The sequence below is a fragment of the Dysidea avara genome, chromosome 10 (assembly GCF_963678975.1).
Source record: "Dysidea avara chromosome 10, odDysAvar1.4, whole genome shotgun sequence".
Lineage (NCBI taxonomy): Eukaryota > Metazoa > Porifera > Demospongiae > Dictyoceratida > Dysideidae > Dysidea > Dysidea avara.
In genome coordinates this window covers 6,031,460-6,051,095 of record NC_089281.1, presented here as the reverse complement: position 1 = coordinate 6,051,095, position 19,636 = coordinate 6,031,460, and the positions used below count along the sequence as shown (strand labels likewise).

Genomic DNA, 19,636 nt, shown 5'->3' with positions numbered 1-19,636 from the left:
ATGTGTTTACAAAAAGAAGAAGATATTATTATTAACTACAGAGCAAAAACTATAACCATAATTATACAGCAAATCAACTAATTAGTAATTATAAAACAAAGTAGACCAGCCACAGTCAAGTAAATTTTTTAAATCATTTAATGAGGGTTAACTACATGATCAGGTGGGTTATTTCAGTCATTGATAGCCCTTATGGTAAAAAAATGAAGATCTTACTCTAGTTAAAGTGTGTGGTTTAAATAATTTGAAATTGTGACCCCGAGTTATAGATGAATCATTACTGATTAACAAATCCGAAGCATCTACATTGAGATAATTGTCCAAAAACTGGTAAATCATTATTATGTCCCCATGTTGTCTCTGGTATTTCAGTGAAGGAAAATCTAATTCAACACTGCAAGTATCATATATGCAATCCTGAAGGTCTTGAACTAGCTTGGTTGCTCGGTACTTTCTCAACTTGTTGCTGATCCAAAATGTATTGAGGTCCCCAAATAACGTTTCCATATTCTAACACAGGAAGAACGTAAGTTTGCTGTCAGTATAGGGATACAGGGGAGTGTAACTGGTGGATAGGCAAAATTGTTGCTGGTCTTACATATAAATAGTATTATTTTTAAATTGTTAATTTAAGAATGAAGTAGGGATCTATGCAATAAAAAGTAGTGAAACAAGAGATGAATGATGGTATTATAGCATTGCTCAATGGGAAATCCCTACTTTGGCATTGAAAAAAATAATTGTTATAGAGCTAATGTGCCACAGTAGGGACTTTCCCACCGAGCAATGCTGCAATACTATCATTCATCTCTTGTTTCATTACTTTTTATTGCATAGATTCCTACTTCATTTTGAAATTAACAATTTTTAACTAGTTTGCTTAGTTTTTATTATAGCACAGCTAGCCACAGTGTAACTTGTGACTGTTCTATTAGAATACTGCTATATTAGAGTATCTCAAGTCAGCCAAGGGTGTGGAGCTACCTTAGCTAGACCAATAGATGGGATGAAGTCATCTTGTTTACTGTTAAGTAAATAGCTAGATTGTTAAGAGGTGTGGTCTCCATACTCTATCGCTATTAGTCCATCTAGATCTTTATTTGATGGGTGTGGTCACAAACCTATCACGAACGTGATCCCAATCACAAATTTGCAGATATATAGCTAGTGTACCTCTTATGTATTACATGTAGCACCGGGACTGAAGGTGCTTCCAAAATCCAGCTCTGAAATTATTCTGTGGCATCTAAATATGCTGCTGAAAGAAAGTATTGATACAGAAAATTAATGCCTCGATATGGTTTCGTTGGATAAAGAAGACAAGCAGCCTGATTGACGATAAAAGAAAAGAAAAGGCGCAGAGGGCCTACACTCATCAGAATCCCAAAAGGCACATTCCACTGGTGAGTTTGCTATTGTGGCGTAAAATGGTAGCCGTGCACTGCTTTATTTGGGCTCTAGCTTTGTGACTGTGGTCATTCAGGCAGTGAGACTAAAATTCGATTTTTGGCAATTTTTAAATTCTATATCCAGCCCCCTGTAATGTAATGATTCTTGTCGCATAAGATGTTTCTAGGACAATTTTCAAAGGTGAAATTTAGGGTGGTGTGCAAAATTTGGTACTTAAACAGGTACTACTGTACCGTTTTGATAATTAGTATAGGGGCACACATTTTGTTATCCAATTGTAGCCTCATGCATCTTTCCCTTGATGAAGTTCACTAATGATAAACTATGTTACAAAAAGTTACCAAACAGGTGTAAGTACAGACCAATCCAATTAAAAAAGGTGTGAGGAGCAAATTAAATCCTTATAATTAGCAACATGACTAAAGTAGGGAGTAAATTGCACTTCAGGTGACAATCTTTCTTATGGTCCCTGCAACTTGTAACACTTGTACACTATAAGAAACAATAAAAGTTAAAGTGTCTGGCCAAATGTAGAAGACACATACATATTAAGATGTAATTACAATGTGCATGAACACAGAACACCAATCACAATGTGTACTACAAGATCATAAACACACCTTGTTGCATTTTATTCCAATATTGCAACTCAATCCTTGAATGAGCTTTAGGACATTTTCTTCCATTAGTACATCCCTGTACACAGTGTACCATAATACAATCTGAAAATGGCCGCACTCGGTAAAGAGATGAATCTTCAATAGAGTATACAGCATTTACTCTGGCAGTAAAACGGTGTTCCTGTGGCTTAAGGCAATGTAACCATAACAAACGAAATGCCCAATTAAAATCAACAAAGCAGGTAGCACATACATGCCCGACTCGACGTAACAGAGGTAGTGTTACTTCATCACCAGTATCTACACCAAAAATTAAGCATGTTATTCTCATACAATACATCAACTACTATGTCAAATTCACAAAATTACATTGTGTATATTATGTTAGACTGATAGTTGTCTGTGGATCAAGTCACAGTATTTCAGAGTTTTAATATTAAGATTCTGACTCACTGTATTCACACACTATAAGTAGCTTTCTAGGGGATCTCTAGTGGTTACTATCTAATGACATTGGCTGCTGGTAATAAGTATAGCGGTCTTTAGAAGAATGTTTAATTACGGGATGCCATTATGTCATGTCAATGGCCACAATAATATACAAGAAATATCAAAAAACAAACAAATATTAGATGTGTAATAAGGCTCAATGATACTATACCTATGTAACACTGACTTATACTAACTCAAGATATTTATAACTGACATGAACTGTAGCCAATCATATCACTTTATTGTATGCATGTGTGTATATTCGTTAGTTACAACTTAGACACAAAATGAAGTTGGTGGTGCAGTTATTGCTCTGTTAACAAGTGCCATTAATAGCAGCCCACGCTGCGACATTGGAGGTCCTATCAAGCCCTGAGCTAATTTTAACATGGTAACTCGAAAAAAAACTGTAATTTGCAAACTAATTCAGCTATGGTCGAGGGAGGTTAACTACTCCGAACTACACTCAGGAACTGTGGAAATAGTGGAGGAAATGTTTCCAACAGGGAAAACATATCCCTTGAACTCTAAGAGGATAGTTGCTGACCATATATTTGAATTAGCTAACTACTGGATTTAGCTTCGGTGACAGAGACCCACCAACTAATTGAAGGAAGACCGTTAGAGTTAGGACACCAGCCCAGGAATGTGCAGGTCATTGTTCAACTGGAAGACAAAGGCAATAATGAACCAATGAACAACTCAAAGAGAGACTTTGCCAACAGTCCATACTTATACACAAGTTAGTTTAACAACTAGAACAAATTAAAGCAACTAACGAAAGAACACAATTAAAATTTTGTGAATTAGAAGTGCTTAAATCTCAAGTGAAGAATTTAGAAGATGCACTTAAGATGGAGTCAAGTAAGTCGAAGCGTCTGTGGATATAGAAGTGCGAACAGTTGCTCACCCATTAATCAGAAGTGGAAGAGAAGGAGTTGGAAATCACTCAACTACACTCTGTGGTGGAAGAACTTGCCTGTGGAGATACGGAAAGGTGACCTACTGACCGGAAGTGAGAGAGTGAGTGGCCATGACCACTGTCCCTGTAGAACTTCCACTACACAATCGAACACCCAATCACACAATATCAACAGAGGGAAATGTGGCAAGGCACCGCCCATTGAGTACTTCACAGGGAAAACCCCCAAGGTAACTTTAGGGTGTAACTAATCACTGGACTGGACTACTGGACTGGAACACTGGACTGGACTACTGGACTGACATATTTTTGGTTTTTACACATCCTGAGGTTGGTTTTATTGAGTCTTGCTAGCTAAGGACCTTCAGAAAACTTGCAGTCTGCTACTAAAATGATCAGTGTGAGGAGTGGAGTAAGCTAAAACTGACTTCTCACTACTTGTTATGCTTTACAACATTTATACACTTCGTTTTGGAGATTGTAATATATATAGCAATAGCTACCAAAAATCATTTTACTATATTTGTGCTACCTATGAACCCTTGAACTAAATAGCTCAGACCCCTGGACACAACCTATCCCTTCTAGACAATCTGTTGTAGTTAAATTCATTCCTACATGCAATATACAAACTCATTGCACAACTGTAGGGTTTTTCTGCTATCATGATTAGTTCTTACATGTGCTGGTTGGTGTACTATAATATGTGACCAAATTTATTAGCATTGTAAAAACTTGCTACTATCTCTAAGACTTTATTGTTGGTTAACCATAACTAGCACATTCCCTGCAGCATACTGATAAAGAGTACAGTATATGTACTGTAGAAGAACATAATAGAGGTAGAAGTAAATTTTTGCTTATTCCACTCCTCACACTGATCATTTTAGTAGCAGACTTCAAGTTTTCTGAAGGCCCTTGGCTAGCAAGACTCAATAAAACCAACCTCAGAATGTGTAAAAACCAAAAATATGTCAGTCCAATAGTCCAGTCCAGTGTTCCAGTCCAGTAGTCCAGTCCAGTGATTAGTTACACCCGTAACTTTAGATAAATGGTTACCCTCCTTACAGCAAGCGTCAAATTGCAATGGATGGAAACCTTAATTCAGTTGGCAGGACGTCTCAAGGGTCAAGCTCTTCAAGAGTGGAATTTGCTAGAGGACAGTGACAAAGTAGGCTGGTTTTCATGGCAAAATCCAAGTCGTGTATCCCAATCACGTGAGTATTAATCGATCCCCACAATCGATTTCGGCATCAATGTCTATATAGTCACTGCCCAGTTGTAGCCTGGTCTACATTTTGTATGTAGCCCGGCTAGCTGGGCTACATATGAAATGTAGCCCGGGTGGCTCCTTTGATCTGAGGTGTGAAAGTGTTACATGAATTATTGTAACTTCACCTCAGTAGTGGATGTTAGAGGCTGTTTAAGAAAACAATGAAGGAAAAATACCACAAGTATTGTAAACGAAGACTATTCAGCACTATATGTTTGAAGAAAAGTAGGTAAGGGTCTTATGTCACCAAGAAGTTTTAGGCCAAATGCGAAATTCGCCCTACAAGCCGTAATTAAATAGCGTTAGCCACGGCCCATGATACTCCACACACAATATTGATATGATATAGTGCTTAACAGTATAATCATTCATTAGCCAATTTGCATTGGTAAATATTGATATATACGTAGTAAATCCCCTGTTCTATACATCCAAAGATTCCTAGTGTTCAGTAAAATATCATGCCTATTCACACGATGTAATGGTGTCCCATAAATATAAGCGTTTTCGGATTCTTCTGAAGACCTCTCAAGTATATGGTGAAATCCTCATGAGAAACTTGACCACTCATCACTTACCTGCACAACATGTACAGCAACTTTGCCCCCTCAAACTTCAGTTATACAGCACACATTTCAGTTATATATTACATATACATATAGTAATGTATGTAGGAACACGTGTTTAAACAGTAATATAGCTTACTTTCAACATCTGGTATTAAAAGTGGACTACCGTCTAACAGTATCTGCATGTTTTTGATCTCACAGTTAAACTTGATGTAGGGATAGTTAATCTCAGGGTCATCTGTTACTTCCAGAAAACCATTTGACAAGTTGTCCTGAAAACAAAGCAATGATTCTATCTTATCAAAATTTGCCTCAGTAGTATGCCAAGTAATAAAACTTTTATCAGTGTATGCCTTCCAGCTGACATAATGAAAGGACAATTGTGAAATGTTCAAAAGCTGTGAAAATCCATACTTAAGGGACGTCATCACTTCATAGCTAATGCAAATGACACCACCAACTTGCGTGATGATAGTGACAGGACGTGATCTACATCTGAACTTAATTGATGGCAATGGAGAACCAGTAGGAACAGACTCATAATCTTGAGTTTCCTTTAGAGCAACTAGAAATGCTGCATTATCGGAACCTTGAGTAGTGTCCTGTTTATATAAAGAATATAAGAATAACTGAAGGTATGAAATATCATAACAGTGAAGCTTGTTTTCAGAAATAAGTTTGTTTATCATTCCAAAAAATGTATCACCTTCAAAGTGAGAATAAAACCTTGAAGCATTGTCTCTTGTAGATGACAAAAAGTCACTTACATGACCACCAACAAGTTGGTTGATTTTAATCAACAAAAGGATAAAAGTTTCTTGCTCAGAATCAATATCATCAGCCACAAAATGTTGCTGCTGAGACAACTGCAAGAGTTCTGGATCAGTGATCTCCATCTCCAAGTAAATCTGCTCTGGATGACGAGCTTCAACCTTAGTGATTCTGAACTGCTGTATGCCAGTTTCACTTTGATAAACTTGCTCAAAGCTTCCCAACAACTGTTGAAAATATTCCCTAGGAAATTCCCAATAAAGAACAACAGATCCGCTACCTGAACCCAGAAATTTAAACTTCAAGGATTGCCAAAATGAATTTTTGACCCCATTTTTCAGTTTGGCGCTGCCACTATGTGCATTAGTTACTTTTACCTTGAGACTTGCGCTTTCAGGTGTATGAGGAGGTTCTTCTCTAATTTGCATTATTCCAGCATTTAGTTCATAGTCATTTAACAACTTAGTCAAACGAACAACAACCCCTTTGGAGGACTTGTCCCCACTCAAAACTTTAATGATTTTGTGCAGCATAGAAACATCCCTGTCTGAAATGACAGGTGGTTCAGACTTGGAATCTAAACAGTTGAAAAACTTAACAAAATTCAGGCCATCAGAACATAGCTCAGCTCTGACATTTTCTTTCAGGTAATAGTCCCCATTTGTGCGCCTTACATGACAAAAATATTCTACGACATCTTGAAGCCTTTGACTAACCATTTCCTCAGGACCACTTTGTAATTCTTTTCTGAAATTTCTTAGAAGGTCAATAAAACATTCAGATTCTTCAGAAATGACATCTGCATTCATTGACAATGTTGTACTTTTAGCAACAGTTAAATTTGCTTTGTGACTAGTGTCACCAAAAACCTCTTGCAAAATTATTCGATGGCCACTACTTCCATCCTCTGCTAATGAATCTACCAATGCTTGTTTTAAAGTATGTACAATACTTGGAGCTTTTTTCGGTAAATAATCTGTGATAAGATCGTAAACTCTTTGGCCTTCAGGACTATTATCATTTTTCAGGTGATGGATTTCATCTTTAGTGAGTGCTTTTGTCAAAAATGGAAGTAACAGGCTGATGTCAGTATATTTTTGAAAGGTAACTACATGTTCGCAAAGGTCATTTGCAGTCTCTGGTGGTCTAGTATGCAGAGGAGCACCATTTAGTAATCCACCATCTGCCATCTGTAACAAAACCAACACAAACATTTGTATCAACAACTGGTTAGCGATGCAATTTACAATTAATGTCCAGAAGGCATATGTATTATAGAGAGCAATAGGCCTAGGAATATTAGAAGGTTTTTGGAGTAAGGCCAAGTACTACAGCAGGCACCCATATATTGACATAGATATCATATCTACTGCAATTAGCCCACTATAATTATCACTCACTATAATTATCACTCACTTGTTATCACCATAATTATCACCAGCATGTCTATGGTTTCTTATCTTAGTCTAACATGTTTGAGGGTAATTAGGAGCCCAAAGGAACCTTGTTCCTACCCCCCAAACTAACTTCTATATTGGATGTACTTATCTTGGAACATACTGAATCACAAGGAGGGGAACTGATAAAATGTTTTTAATCTCATCGGTATGCACTAAAACAAAGCTCAAATCAATAAAACCTATATACCATCAGATTCGTCATTTCATGGAGAGTAAGAAAATCTTTTTGTTTTGTGGTCATACAGTTTACGATGCATGAGTTATGGATGCTTATTTATGTTGCAGAAGAAATAAAGTTTATCATCATCATTATTTTTATTGTTGAAATGGCTTTCTTCTTATCTGCATGGAAAAACACTATACCATGATCAATTTGCCAGTTCATGGTGAACAGACTGAGCCAAACCCCATCTTGTAGCTTGTTTCAGTCATGAGTTATGATCAATTGAATAAGCTATCTATTTGCTGTATCGCTGCTGTACAAATCGAATTTATTCTTATTCCAACCACTGTCTATCACTATAACTCCAAGACTATTTATCACAAAAGGCTGAAACTTTGGCTGTACACTCCTTTGTTACCATAGACAACAGAGAAGCAATAAAATGGAATTTGAGGAATGTGCAAAAATGACCGGTTTTTGCTCAGCAGGTCACATATAGTAGCAAAATAAATAAATAAAGCTACTTTCCTGCATAGAGGTTTGAGTTTTTCTTGAGTTACTGGGATGCTACTCCTAAAAGAAAACTTTGTGAACATATTTGAACAACCTGCAAACATTTGGTGACATTATTAAATGGCTAACTGCAGGCATTTGTTTAGGTGATACTATAGCAGAACATATATGCTAATGTGAACGTCATCATTTCTTTTAGGGTCTCCATGCTCAAGCTATCATGACCAGTCCTTTGCTTATTGTGACAAGCAGCTTCCAGGACTCTGTGAGGACCACTTATTGCATAATTGCTACGCAGTTAGTAAATAATTTGTCTATCAATACTTTAATGGCCTGACTGACCTTACTATAAGGCCGTTGAGTAGCTTGACCACTTAAGCAAGAATATCTTTAGGTAGAGAAGAACTTAACCCATTAACAGCCACTGCCACCATATGGCAGCATGGCATCAATAAACTTTAGCCTCGCTATAACTTGTAAAATGCGTTTCATAGCAAGATGCGCTAGTACTGAAACTGACACACCCATAGAGGTCCCGTTTCTGGGATAACCGGATCCTTCCCGGACTATTGCTCGTTTGTTATGTAATAGCGTAAAGTGTAACCTGTTATAATAGGCAAATTAAATCATTCTTCAACTTAAAACCTAGTAGCTGATAACAAAGAAAGTGTTATACATCGATGGAGACAGGTAAAGTCGACAGTCGGCTGCTTTATCCCAGACGTGGCATGGTGGACACGAGTGTAGATACGCATGCACAACAACAGAAATGGGACAAATCACGATAAAACCGGCTGTGGAATGGATTGCACTGTAAGTAAACTGTATAAAATATTTATTTGGAGTGTAATACACCTTAGTAAATAGCTAGTTGGGATTACACTGTTTGTTCGGGCTAGTTTTTACCAAAGTTTAGACTTTGTTGTATAATAACTTCATTGTGGTTACTGTTATGTAAATAAAAACAACACAGTTAGTTTATAGCGAGTATTTGGATATATGGTTACTAAGTAGTTATGTGTACTGGACGGTTAATATGGTGTGATTCAGCAATTCGGCTGTCAATGGGTTAATCAGCTCTAAAACCTTGTGAGTATATGTATACTGACAGTGTTATCCACATGGAATAATTCGTCATCACACATATTTAATCCTCTATAGAGCAGATGAGACCCGCTTAGTTTGTGACTTGAATGACTTGACCTAGTTCCAAATGTGACTGCACAATACACATACATAGCACAGCAAAGCCCCTTCGGCTGCCATGCTAGTACAGTGACCAGCACCATGCACTACATAGACATACATAGATGCTTACAGACATATAGCACATATAAAAGTATACAAGGCATGAGGCAAACAAGAGAATCAATCAAATAGGTGTATAACACTTTGTCACAATAAGAAATTAGCCAATATGCACAGCGGAGAAACACATTGTGGATAAGTAGCTACAACATAACAATGGATCACACAAGGAAAGTAGTTATTCACAACACACAGATTCTCACTATAGATCTGCGACCAAGTTTTAAGTTAAGGTCAAGGGGATGTGAAAGAATGAAATTCACTTTAAAATCTGTGCCAATTTCGGCCGGTCAAGGTTTACCTTACAACTCATGCATACGTGACACCCTATTACAAGGGTGACATGATCAACGAGGGAAAGTACCGCAATATTGCCAGATTTGCAAAATCCACGACAACCACAACCCTCACTTGGAGTTTAATACTTCCGAGTACTTCATCGCTGCGGTACGAGCAAACTAAAAGTATATGAATACAAACCGAGATACAAACGAGTACTATTCGAATAGCACTGTTTCTGTTTTCTCCGAAAAACAATAATCTCTTCTGATTGGGGATTTGCCCAGGGATTAGCGATTTACGATAAACCATATATACTTTATCAGATCTATTTACTCTTACCAAGATACTTGCCATCAAATTCAGTAGTTTCTTATCAAGAACGTCAAGTGTTGTATCACCCGAGGTATCGCCGATTCAATGATGTGCTGGATCTCGTGCCCCACCACAACATTCGCGACAAGCAGCACGTGCGCAAATACGCATGCGCAATTATGGAAATCAACCAATTATGTGGCCTAATCTGACATTAGAATTAGGTTGGAATATGCAGTAAATTACAGGAACACACAATTAAATTTTTGTTTTCCTCAGCCATGCAGTTAAAAGCTTTGATTGCTCAAAGAGATGCATTCTGTGATTGTTTTTGCTGCTATTATTTTCTGCCAGGTATAAAGTCCATATTACAAAGGTTGAAAACAAGTCTGTGCTATCAAATCTTGAGTCAGACAGAGATGTCAGATTTACAGTAGAGATGATTCGGGTGTTGAATTTTGAATACTGAAAAGTAGTTACAGCTACAAACTAATATATTCAGGAAGGTTACAACAAATCACAAAATATAGTCCTAAAAACACTTCCTAAGATTGAGATCCTATAGTGTCAATGGTAGACCATTCAACCACAGATAGATCTGGTGTAGTAGCTGAATTTATAGCGATTTGTTCTAGTAAAAGGGATCATAATGGAGAGGGTGGTGGCGCGAATTGGAGAAGTTTAGTATGCTGTAAGTAATTGAGTAATTCATTGTTCCATGTAATTTAGTTGCTACATCTATTCTTTGTGTTCTTAGTCTTAGTTTGGGACAAATACATCATTGTAGTTATGTTTCATGTGTGAGTACAGTTGTAAACCAAAAGTCTTGTATCATTAATTTTGCATGCGCCCATGCATGATACATGCTGAGGTAGGTCATCTGCTTCACTTCAGGACTAGAAATACGTATAATTGAAAAGTTATGGATATAATTATTTATTTTATTATATTTTATTACTGTGCAAGACCTTAAGCACACTATATAGTTATAAATTACATAGCAAAGATTTAAAATGTTCTACACTTGATGCATTAATTACGGATTCCAGAAGATATTGTTCCATTTTCGAAATGGTAAATTGGCTAGCATACCAAAAAGCTGAATGGTAGCTGTGTACAAAACATGTTGCATTGTGGTAGCTAGGCATCACGTGCAACAAGAAAATAATATACATTCATCGGTGCCATCATTGTTAGTTCACTTCAATAGCCTTACGACTAACTAATGGTGAAGTCCCAGCATAATAGACAAATGGCATGCTGGACTGCTAATTTAAGTGCATCATATGCACATTCTACATATTAATATTAAATAAATAGCTAGCACATGTATAACTATTTGTTGGTAAAATACATTTATTCAGTTTCAAGCTCTCTGTTCACTTCAACTTGCCCATTACTACTATCTGCATCAAAGTTACCATCATGTAATCCATTATGATGTTTCCTCTGCTTTAACTGCTGCATCAACTCTGCTGTGTTCTCTCCTAACAGTTTAGGATTCTCTGCTGGCTTGTTGACAAACACATCATTGTAGTTACGCTTCACACGAGAGTATGGTCCCATATCAGGATCAAACAAGAAGTCCCATATCACTTGTGGCCATGATAAATGCTGAGGTAGATCATCATAAAACTCTGCTGCAATACGCTTCACTTCAGGTAGTCTTGAACCAGGAATATATGGGAAATCATGATGTTCCATATGATACCCAACATTAAAAGTGATGTAGTTCCAAGGCCCATAGTAAGAGTATGTTTCATATCCTCGTTTAAACATGTAGTGTTCTGCAATGAAATGGGCTGCCATTGGGTGCAAGCCTAGTGGTATTAAAAGACCACCAATACAATAGAATACACCCTTTACTCCACAGTAGTAAAATATTACTGCATCATACACAAGTTGGACTAACAAGTTGATAATTTCCAGTGCTGACGGGGGTTTAGGTCTGACAACCATTGGTCTAAGTGAATAGAAGAGAGGTTGTAAGAACATCCACACAATCTTAGTTGCCGTGTTGTGGAAAAACTTTCCTTCAAATTCTGTCGGTATATCAGTATCAATACCATCAGTTCCTTGAAAACGGTGATGCTCCAGGTGATAATGTTTAAAAGTTATGGATATCGGCACACCCAGTGGTAAATTGGCCACCATACCAAACAGACGGTTTAAAAGGGGATTGTAATTTCCAAAAGCAAAATTATGAGAGATCTCATGGATAGCCAGAGTTAATGAATGGTTGATAACTCCACCGAGACAGTACACAAGTAAGACAACCCAGAACCATGACAACTGGGAGATGTACAATACTGAAATAAACTGGAACATCACCATCGCTATTACAATGTATTTTAAGTTCAGATCAGGTCCCATCAACTTCTTGATCTCAGGATACTTCTCTATACAATGTACAAAAGATGCAGTAAAATTTAAGTACACACTATATGCACACTGTAATTACCTCAATGTGTGTGTATATTTGTATAAATGTATATGTATAACACAAGTATAGGAATTTTGGATCCTACAATAAAAGTGCAGCCACTGAAGTGCAAATCTATATTAAATAAACCAGCCATGAGCATAGCAACTAAATTTGTACGTCGGATGATCACCTCCCCTGTTCTGCACTTTTGTATTGTAGTGATCTCTAGCTACTAGCTTATAAGTTTCCTTATACTAATTATTTGTTTGTTAACTTGTAACACAATTTACTATTGATGTGGCACAGGAAAAAATGGTGCCATTATTAATTAAGCATGTGCACACCCATATTAAGTACGGCAAACAAAGTAACTGTTTCACTTAAAATCAAGCTAGCTATCTCCTGCACATTACACAGCACTGCATGCATAACACAACATGTGAAGCATGCTTTCAATTAATCTGTTTGCTTTGATCATGAGTGTTGAGGAAATGCAAGGGGCATTTATAGGCCAAAATATTTGGACAACTTTTATTTTACTCTTACATGTGTTATGCTACATAGAGAAGCCAGTGACATGCTACCTAAAAATAATTCTAAAGCATAACAAATGGGACACACGAAAGGAGGAGAACAATAAATCCATGATGCATTGTACCACCTGTACAAAAGGCACATGTCTGACCAAAGCAATGTCTAAAAATCAAGTGCGTAGGTTGAGATACACTTTTCTGAAGGAAAGATGCTATAATATCAGTGTTGACAAATCCCTGTAACCAAAATTGCCTTTTACAGTAACTCACTGTTATTAGTATTAATTTGTCTTGGCCATCTCAGGCTTGTGCAGGCTTGAGTCAAAATATGCTCAAATTTTGTCCAAAATGCTTTCAGAAATCTCTTAAGTTAGCAACAACATGTGTTACAATTAGGCCACTCCAAATAAATTCTCTCAGTGTTTCCCGTCCTGGTCTCAGGCATATTTGCATGTGGGCGGCCGGTTCATTTCCATTAATTCATTATAAGATTGACAGCTTTTCAAGCCATTATTTGCCTGGCACAACCATAAAAAGCTGCATAAAAGCATGCTTCTCTTTTTATGTTGCACTAACCTAAATTTGTGCCAACTTGATAGTACTGTTGACACGTGAGCTGATGCTGTTACAAGATAGCTTTTACTGAGCCTGTACAGAATGTAAGAATAACCAGAAAATAATGGAAGAATATGAAATAATGGAGTATTTAGAGTTGACAGTAATCAGATGCAAGAATTTATCAGGAGTGGTCTTATCTTGGAACATTTTAATCAGTGAATGCTATAATTATTAAGAGTATTTCACTATAAAATGATTGTTCTATTAGAGAGTATTGATCTTATTATGGACTCTTGGTACAATGCATTTGAGTGTTCCTTGCAGTTTCCACTGACTGCTCTATTTGGGAGCATCAATCTGTTTTCATGAAATTAAGCTCCATACTTTGAAATATCTACCTAACATGCTGGCATAGCACTCCAGCCTATTATGCCTTTTATTATGCTAGCATATTTGATGCAGGCCTAGTCAACACAACAGTTAGTTTTACTATGTCTTTGCATAGACAAGCCCACTGTGTTACCTAACCATTAAAAGCTGCTAAGTTATTCACCAAGGTTAGGACATAGTGTGAAATCTGTGTCCCTAGGCTTTGTTTGTCAAATAAAAATTGAAAGGGAATCTGGGGGAGGACACAGTTCCTTCCTATATCATGCTGGCAAAACATTTGTAATCTCTTTTAGTAGAGCAGCTAAGCAAAAAAATGTTGACTTTTTGATTAAAGTACCAAACTTAATACAACATGTGTTTAATTCATACTAATTCATATTAGATATGGTGCCACTAAAATTACCAATCATATCACACTCAAAGGACCTGACAAGTAAAATCAATAGAAAATGTATTGAGGAAGCCATAAAAATCATAAGCGCTTAATAGTAATTATACTGAAACTTTGCATCTGCATAGAGGAGCAAAAGCTGATCAAAAGAGGTGTCCATCCAGGTCATTGGCTTTGCATGTTAGAAAAGAAGTAGGTAAGGTCATGGTAAATGAAGCCATAGATGTGCAATATATTCTTATTGTTTCTGTTGGACATGCTGGCTTCCAAGTTTTGAGTAAAGAAAATCATGATGTAGCTTCATTATTATTCAGCTAGTATGCTAAAAGTCAACGAATTTGCAATACAAGTGCATAACTAACTTAGCAGTTTGATGCACCATTTTGGTATGCGCATGTCTATATAAACAGCTATAAAATCAACAGTACAATTTCTTATGTTGTACGTATGCACACTGTATTTTTGAGTAATTAAAGATGGCTGGTATGGAGTGTATACGTACCCAAACCATTGTATGTTATTTTGCTGTGCTAAATCCATGCAATTAATTATTAAGTGGCCCTTTACAGAAGTGACGTTATTGAGAGAGCTTCATAAGGAAGGCCAATGCACTGACACTGCAAATTTGATCTACATTATTGCACCATACACATGCATTTTGGGACTTTTTAATGGAACCCAGCAATTAGAAAAAAAATAGGATAAAATTGCTTATATTATGATCCTTAACAGGTTGTTCAGTGTACAAAAAGTGACTGGATTTGACAAAACCATGCAGGCTTCCACAAACATGCAATTCTTTGCCTTTAACATCGTGTAACATGACCACTAAGTGGCCAAAAATTGAAAGTGATGGGATACTCCTACACTGAGTTATGGCCCTGTAAGGTCACAAATCAGGGTGTGTGTGGAAGCCTGACTGGTTTAATAATTTTTATATGCTAAATAAAAATTGTTTCCACTGATTTTTAAATGAATCTCCTGGAATGGTATTGCAGTAGAACTTGCTGAATCATGACAATGTTTATGAAATATTGTGCAGCAAATGTGCATTAAGGGGCTGTAGGGTTTTGTTTGATAATTAGCAGTGTTTTACACTATGGTTAAAAGAGGTGATTAGTGTACATGCTTTTTATATTTTAAAATGAGTTATATGCTTCAAAAGTGTTAGTTGGTTTAATTGGTTAGAGTTATTAGCTTCAGTATAATAGTATGTAGCTACCAACTCAGCAATTTCAAGTTAGCAAACTGTAGTCTTTTGGTAATTTACAGTCTCATAAGGCAGCTATAGCATATTCACCCACTTTGGTCTATGAATGCTAAATCTGTATCAGTTACCTTCTGATGTGACCCCATGCTGTGGGTTATGGTGCTGAAATTTGTAGCTATAGCTATAAATCAGTCTTCATAACCCGGCAGATCTAGAAATAAATTGACTATCACAACAGCAAATTCAGAAAGCCCATGCATGCATGAATGCAAATATAGTTACACTTTGCTAAGGATTGCCAGTGGACTATAGCTAATGGCTACTAGTACAATGACCCCGTTTTGTGTTTCACTGCATTTTTCTGCTTTTCAGTATGCTTTATTAAGGCTGACAAAGTGTCACTAGGCTAAGGAGCATGCATACTAATAATTATGATCTCATTTACGTTCAACACCGTACCACTACTGCTTAGCAATACATGTTTCTGCCTCACAGATATAATATAGTTTAGCTGATTAGAGCATGGCTAAGAGCAGCTGATGCATTATGGTATATAGCTAGCTATATCTAAATGCTTGGTAGCTACAAATGAAAAGATTAGCTACTCAGGGACGGATCCAGGAGATGGCAAGGGGAGGGGCACAAACAGGCTAAGTTAAAGGTGGTTGGGGAGAGCCAGAGCTGCAGTTTTGAAGCAGCAAATAATCACCTCTTAGTAGTGTCTCAAATGTTGATTTTTGACATTTTGGCTTTTGCAGATGGTTGCAAAGTCTTAAAAGCTGTTTTGAGTGTCTTAAACAACAGTAACACAATAATTATTTAGAGGTGCTTAATATGCACGAAGGTGCTGGGTGACAATTTCACAGATAGTTTGACTTTGGCCCACTTTGTGAATTTGTAATAACTAGAAAAACGCAGGGGTGGTTTTGGGGGGGGGGGTTTCTGGGGTTTCCAGAAACCCTTTTTGAACTAGCTCGTACCCCTACAATTCATCTGAGTGATAAAAATTACAATTATGCATTTTATGACTCTTTCTATTGGCAAAATTTCATACTTTTACCTTTGAAATCACCTTCACAGCATTGAAAAGTTTTTTTTTTTGGTCTTCAACTTGCAGCTAGGCTGAAGTTGCAATTCCAGAGAACCAGAAACCCCCTCCTGAAAATTTCTAGATCCGCCCTGTAAACCTGTATATTTTTATGACTGCTATAAACTGATCTTGGCCTGACAAAGTTTAGTATTTTAATCAGAGGTATCTGGCTCCTCCACAAGGTGGGGGGGGGGGGGGGGACATTTGCCCCAAATGCCCCATCCTGTATCCGCCATTGTCTACTCAGTGCATGCCGCATATTGCAATCAGTTTTGATTTAATGGAAAAGTAAAATTTAATGATATAAAAAACTGAAATTCCATTATTTTCCACTGAAAAACTGCTAAAAACACTATCAGATTCACCTTTAGAAGGCCTAATTTTCAAAAAATTTCCTGGGAGCATGCCCCCAGACCCCCTACGTCGGCATGCTTTGCACACTATTATTGTACATGTATAGTCATTATTAACAATTAATATCTACCATGGATACTACACTGATGAATCTTACCACTAGGGCCTTGTGATAAAGAAGCTTCTAATGTGTGGCTAGTTACCTATGTGGTTCCTGTCCAGCTTAACCCCGCCTTTCAAAAAACCCTATATCCGCCCCTGTGATCTACTAATTATAGGTTTAAATTTTATGCTTTCCCTTTATCGCTATAACTAGCCATGATCTTGCAAAAAAATCAAAGATTTGAAATCCCTTAAGCTACAATGCTGCAACACATCGTTAACATCGCCGGAATCTGGTACATATATTGTCCCTTTGGCCCTCGGACGGATTGTGTGGGGAACACTGAGCTTACTCACTACCTGAGCGGTATGCGATTGCTTACCTATGATGATCTTCCTCCGATCAACGTGAGGGTGTTGGGTGTATACCCATTCGAAATCATCTCTAGATACTTGTCCTCCCATCACTGTCCTCTAGCTAGCTCAAGCTACTGCTACAATAGCTACTCTACTACTAGGTACACGATATGCACTTTTTGGTCACGCCACCTAGCTATACCGTACGTAGCTGGCACGATATATGGAAGTGGTGTGAGAAGTGGCATTGACTCAACTCACTACAATGTCCATTGTGTTCACGCCACTTTCACACGCCACAATCTCGACCACAACTGACTCATCAGTGTATTCAGATTAGGAGTGCGCATGCCTGCGGCGCCCGCCATTGTGAGGAAGGGTGGGCGCCGCCAGACTACAAAGTTTATATGGCTGAACTGGGAAAGGATGATAATCAGTACTGGCCATAGTTTTGATGTGTAAGTGACGGGGACAGTGGCGGATCCATGTGCCCCCCTCCCCCTTCTTTCATCCCTTTAAAAAAATTTAAAAAAAAGCATACTGTGACCTTTTTTTTCTTTCTTTTGCTCTTCAACTTTTCAGCAAAGTGCATCCCCCCCCCTCCTTTCCAAACTCTGGATCCACCCCTGCATTGGAACACTCCCTAACACTTCTAAACACTCTGTGTCACCGTGTTATCTGTACCCCATGCATGCACTGTTGCTTCAGTACCAATTTACAGTATCCTGCACAGTAATAATTTTACTGATAACAATGTGCAGCACTTATCCAGAATTAACAATTAGAGGGCATTCATACAGTTAGCTATAGGGGCTCAGCAAGAATTTTCACTCTGATGCACCAGGAAGGTTTATCACAGAAACACGCTTTTACTTTCTGCTGACTTTTAAGTCTATAGTTAATGTATATCATATTGTAGTAGTATATAGGTATATTAACACTGCAGGTACACTGTAATTTAGCAAGTGAATTTTTATCTGCTTCAAAGTGCGTACCGGTACATGAAAGGAATGAAACTATTTAACCTGAAATGAATACAGATACAAAGCCACAAATACACTTTAGCAACGTTACCACATAATTATGGTGAAAACCTGACTATAGGATTTATAGATCATTGTATTACAAAATAAATATTGTTAGTCAAACATTGTTCATGATGGCACATGCAGATGACATAATGTACTGGAAGAGATGTTAGCTGCCACCATTACTGATACTGTTAAAATTGAGGTGGTACCACAATACCTACATTTTTCTAAACTTCGAGGAGGTGTTATTACAGCACCCCTGAAATAACAAGCACCTTAGGGGGTGTTATAGTCACACCGGTGTATCTGTAACACCCTTGTGAATGAATTCCCACAATTAAATTTCTTTGGTAGTTAGATTATAAATATATTTTGCAACTTACATAAAATGTAGAAAGACAAGCAAGTAAGTGTATTTGAAATTCTGTTGAATCACAGGTCAATTGTGTTTCTTAAATAACTATCAATGTAAGTGAAGGAATCAAAGTGGCTCCACCCCCATCAAAGCATCGGAAAATTCAAAAAATGCCTAGTGTGTCACTATAACACCCCACTATACTATAACAACGTTGGTGTTACACTTCTTGTAACACTTTTCTGCTCCTCTGTAACACCATGCAAGTGTCATCACAGCAATTGTATAGCACACCACATGTGTGCTGCTATTACACAACTAGTGCACTACTCCTGCACTCCAAATGTGTTATAGCAACACCTTTGAGTGCTTCAGTCACACTCATTTTAACACCCACCACTGGTTGAATATAAACATGCAAAGTGGACATTTCAAATTGTGTTGCCATTACACTCGTATTTTTACAGTGTAGTTGTAAAGAGATGGTGAGGGTAGTATGGGCATGAACACAACTTTTCAATGCAAAAGAGGAGAACTTCTCAATTGCCATGGATTTTTATAGTTAAGAGCATCTTGTACACTGCACAGTAAATCTGATTGTGAATAACAAGCAACTTTGCATGCTTTAGTAAATTGGTATCATCTGAGGTGCATGGAGTCATCATGTAATATGGAAATATAGTAATGAAAGTGATTTTCAGTGTGGTACACTTGGTCTCCATGGGTACATACATTCTGTACCAAT

General features: G+C 37.4%; 2 protein-coding genes across 2 annotated transcripts in view; both read right to left on the bottom strand.

The window, feature by feature from the left end:
• LOC136268448 (3'-5' exoribonuclease HELZ2-like) overlaps positions 1-10,225 on the bottom strand; it is a 38,174-nt gene extending 27,949 nt beyond the window's left edge. Inside the window, exons 1-3 of the mRNA XM_066063792.1 lie at positions 10,123-10,225; positions 5,423-7,247; positions 2,031-2,330 (exon numbers count right to left, since the gene is read on the bottom strand). Of these exons, the coding sequence (XP_065919864.1) occupies positions 2,031-2,330; positions 5,423-7,247; positions 10,123-10,137 (2,140 nt within the window). The 5' untranslated portion in view covers positions 10,138-10,225. The remainder of the gene's footprint in view (positions 1-2,030; positions 2,331-5,422; positions 7,248-10,122) is intronic.
• Positions 10,226-11,390: 1,165 nt separating this feature from the next.
• Positions 11,391-17,713, bottom strand: LOC136237197 (sphingolipid delta(4)-desaturase DES1-like). The gene is made up of 2 exons (XM_066027518.1): positions 17,532-17,713; positions 11,391-12,494 (listed from the first exon to the last, which is right to left on the bottom strand). Exons 1-2 carry the CDS (start codon positions 17,611-17,613, stop codon positions 11,452-11,454), a joined length of 1,125 nt encoding a protein of 374 aa, XP_065883590.1. The 5' UTR covers positions 17,614-17,713; the 3' UTR covers positions 11,391-11,451.
• Between the last annotated feature and the right edge of the window lie 1,923 nt (positions 17,714-19,636).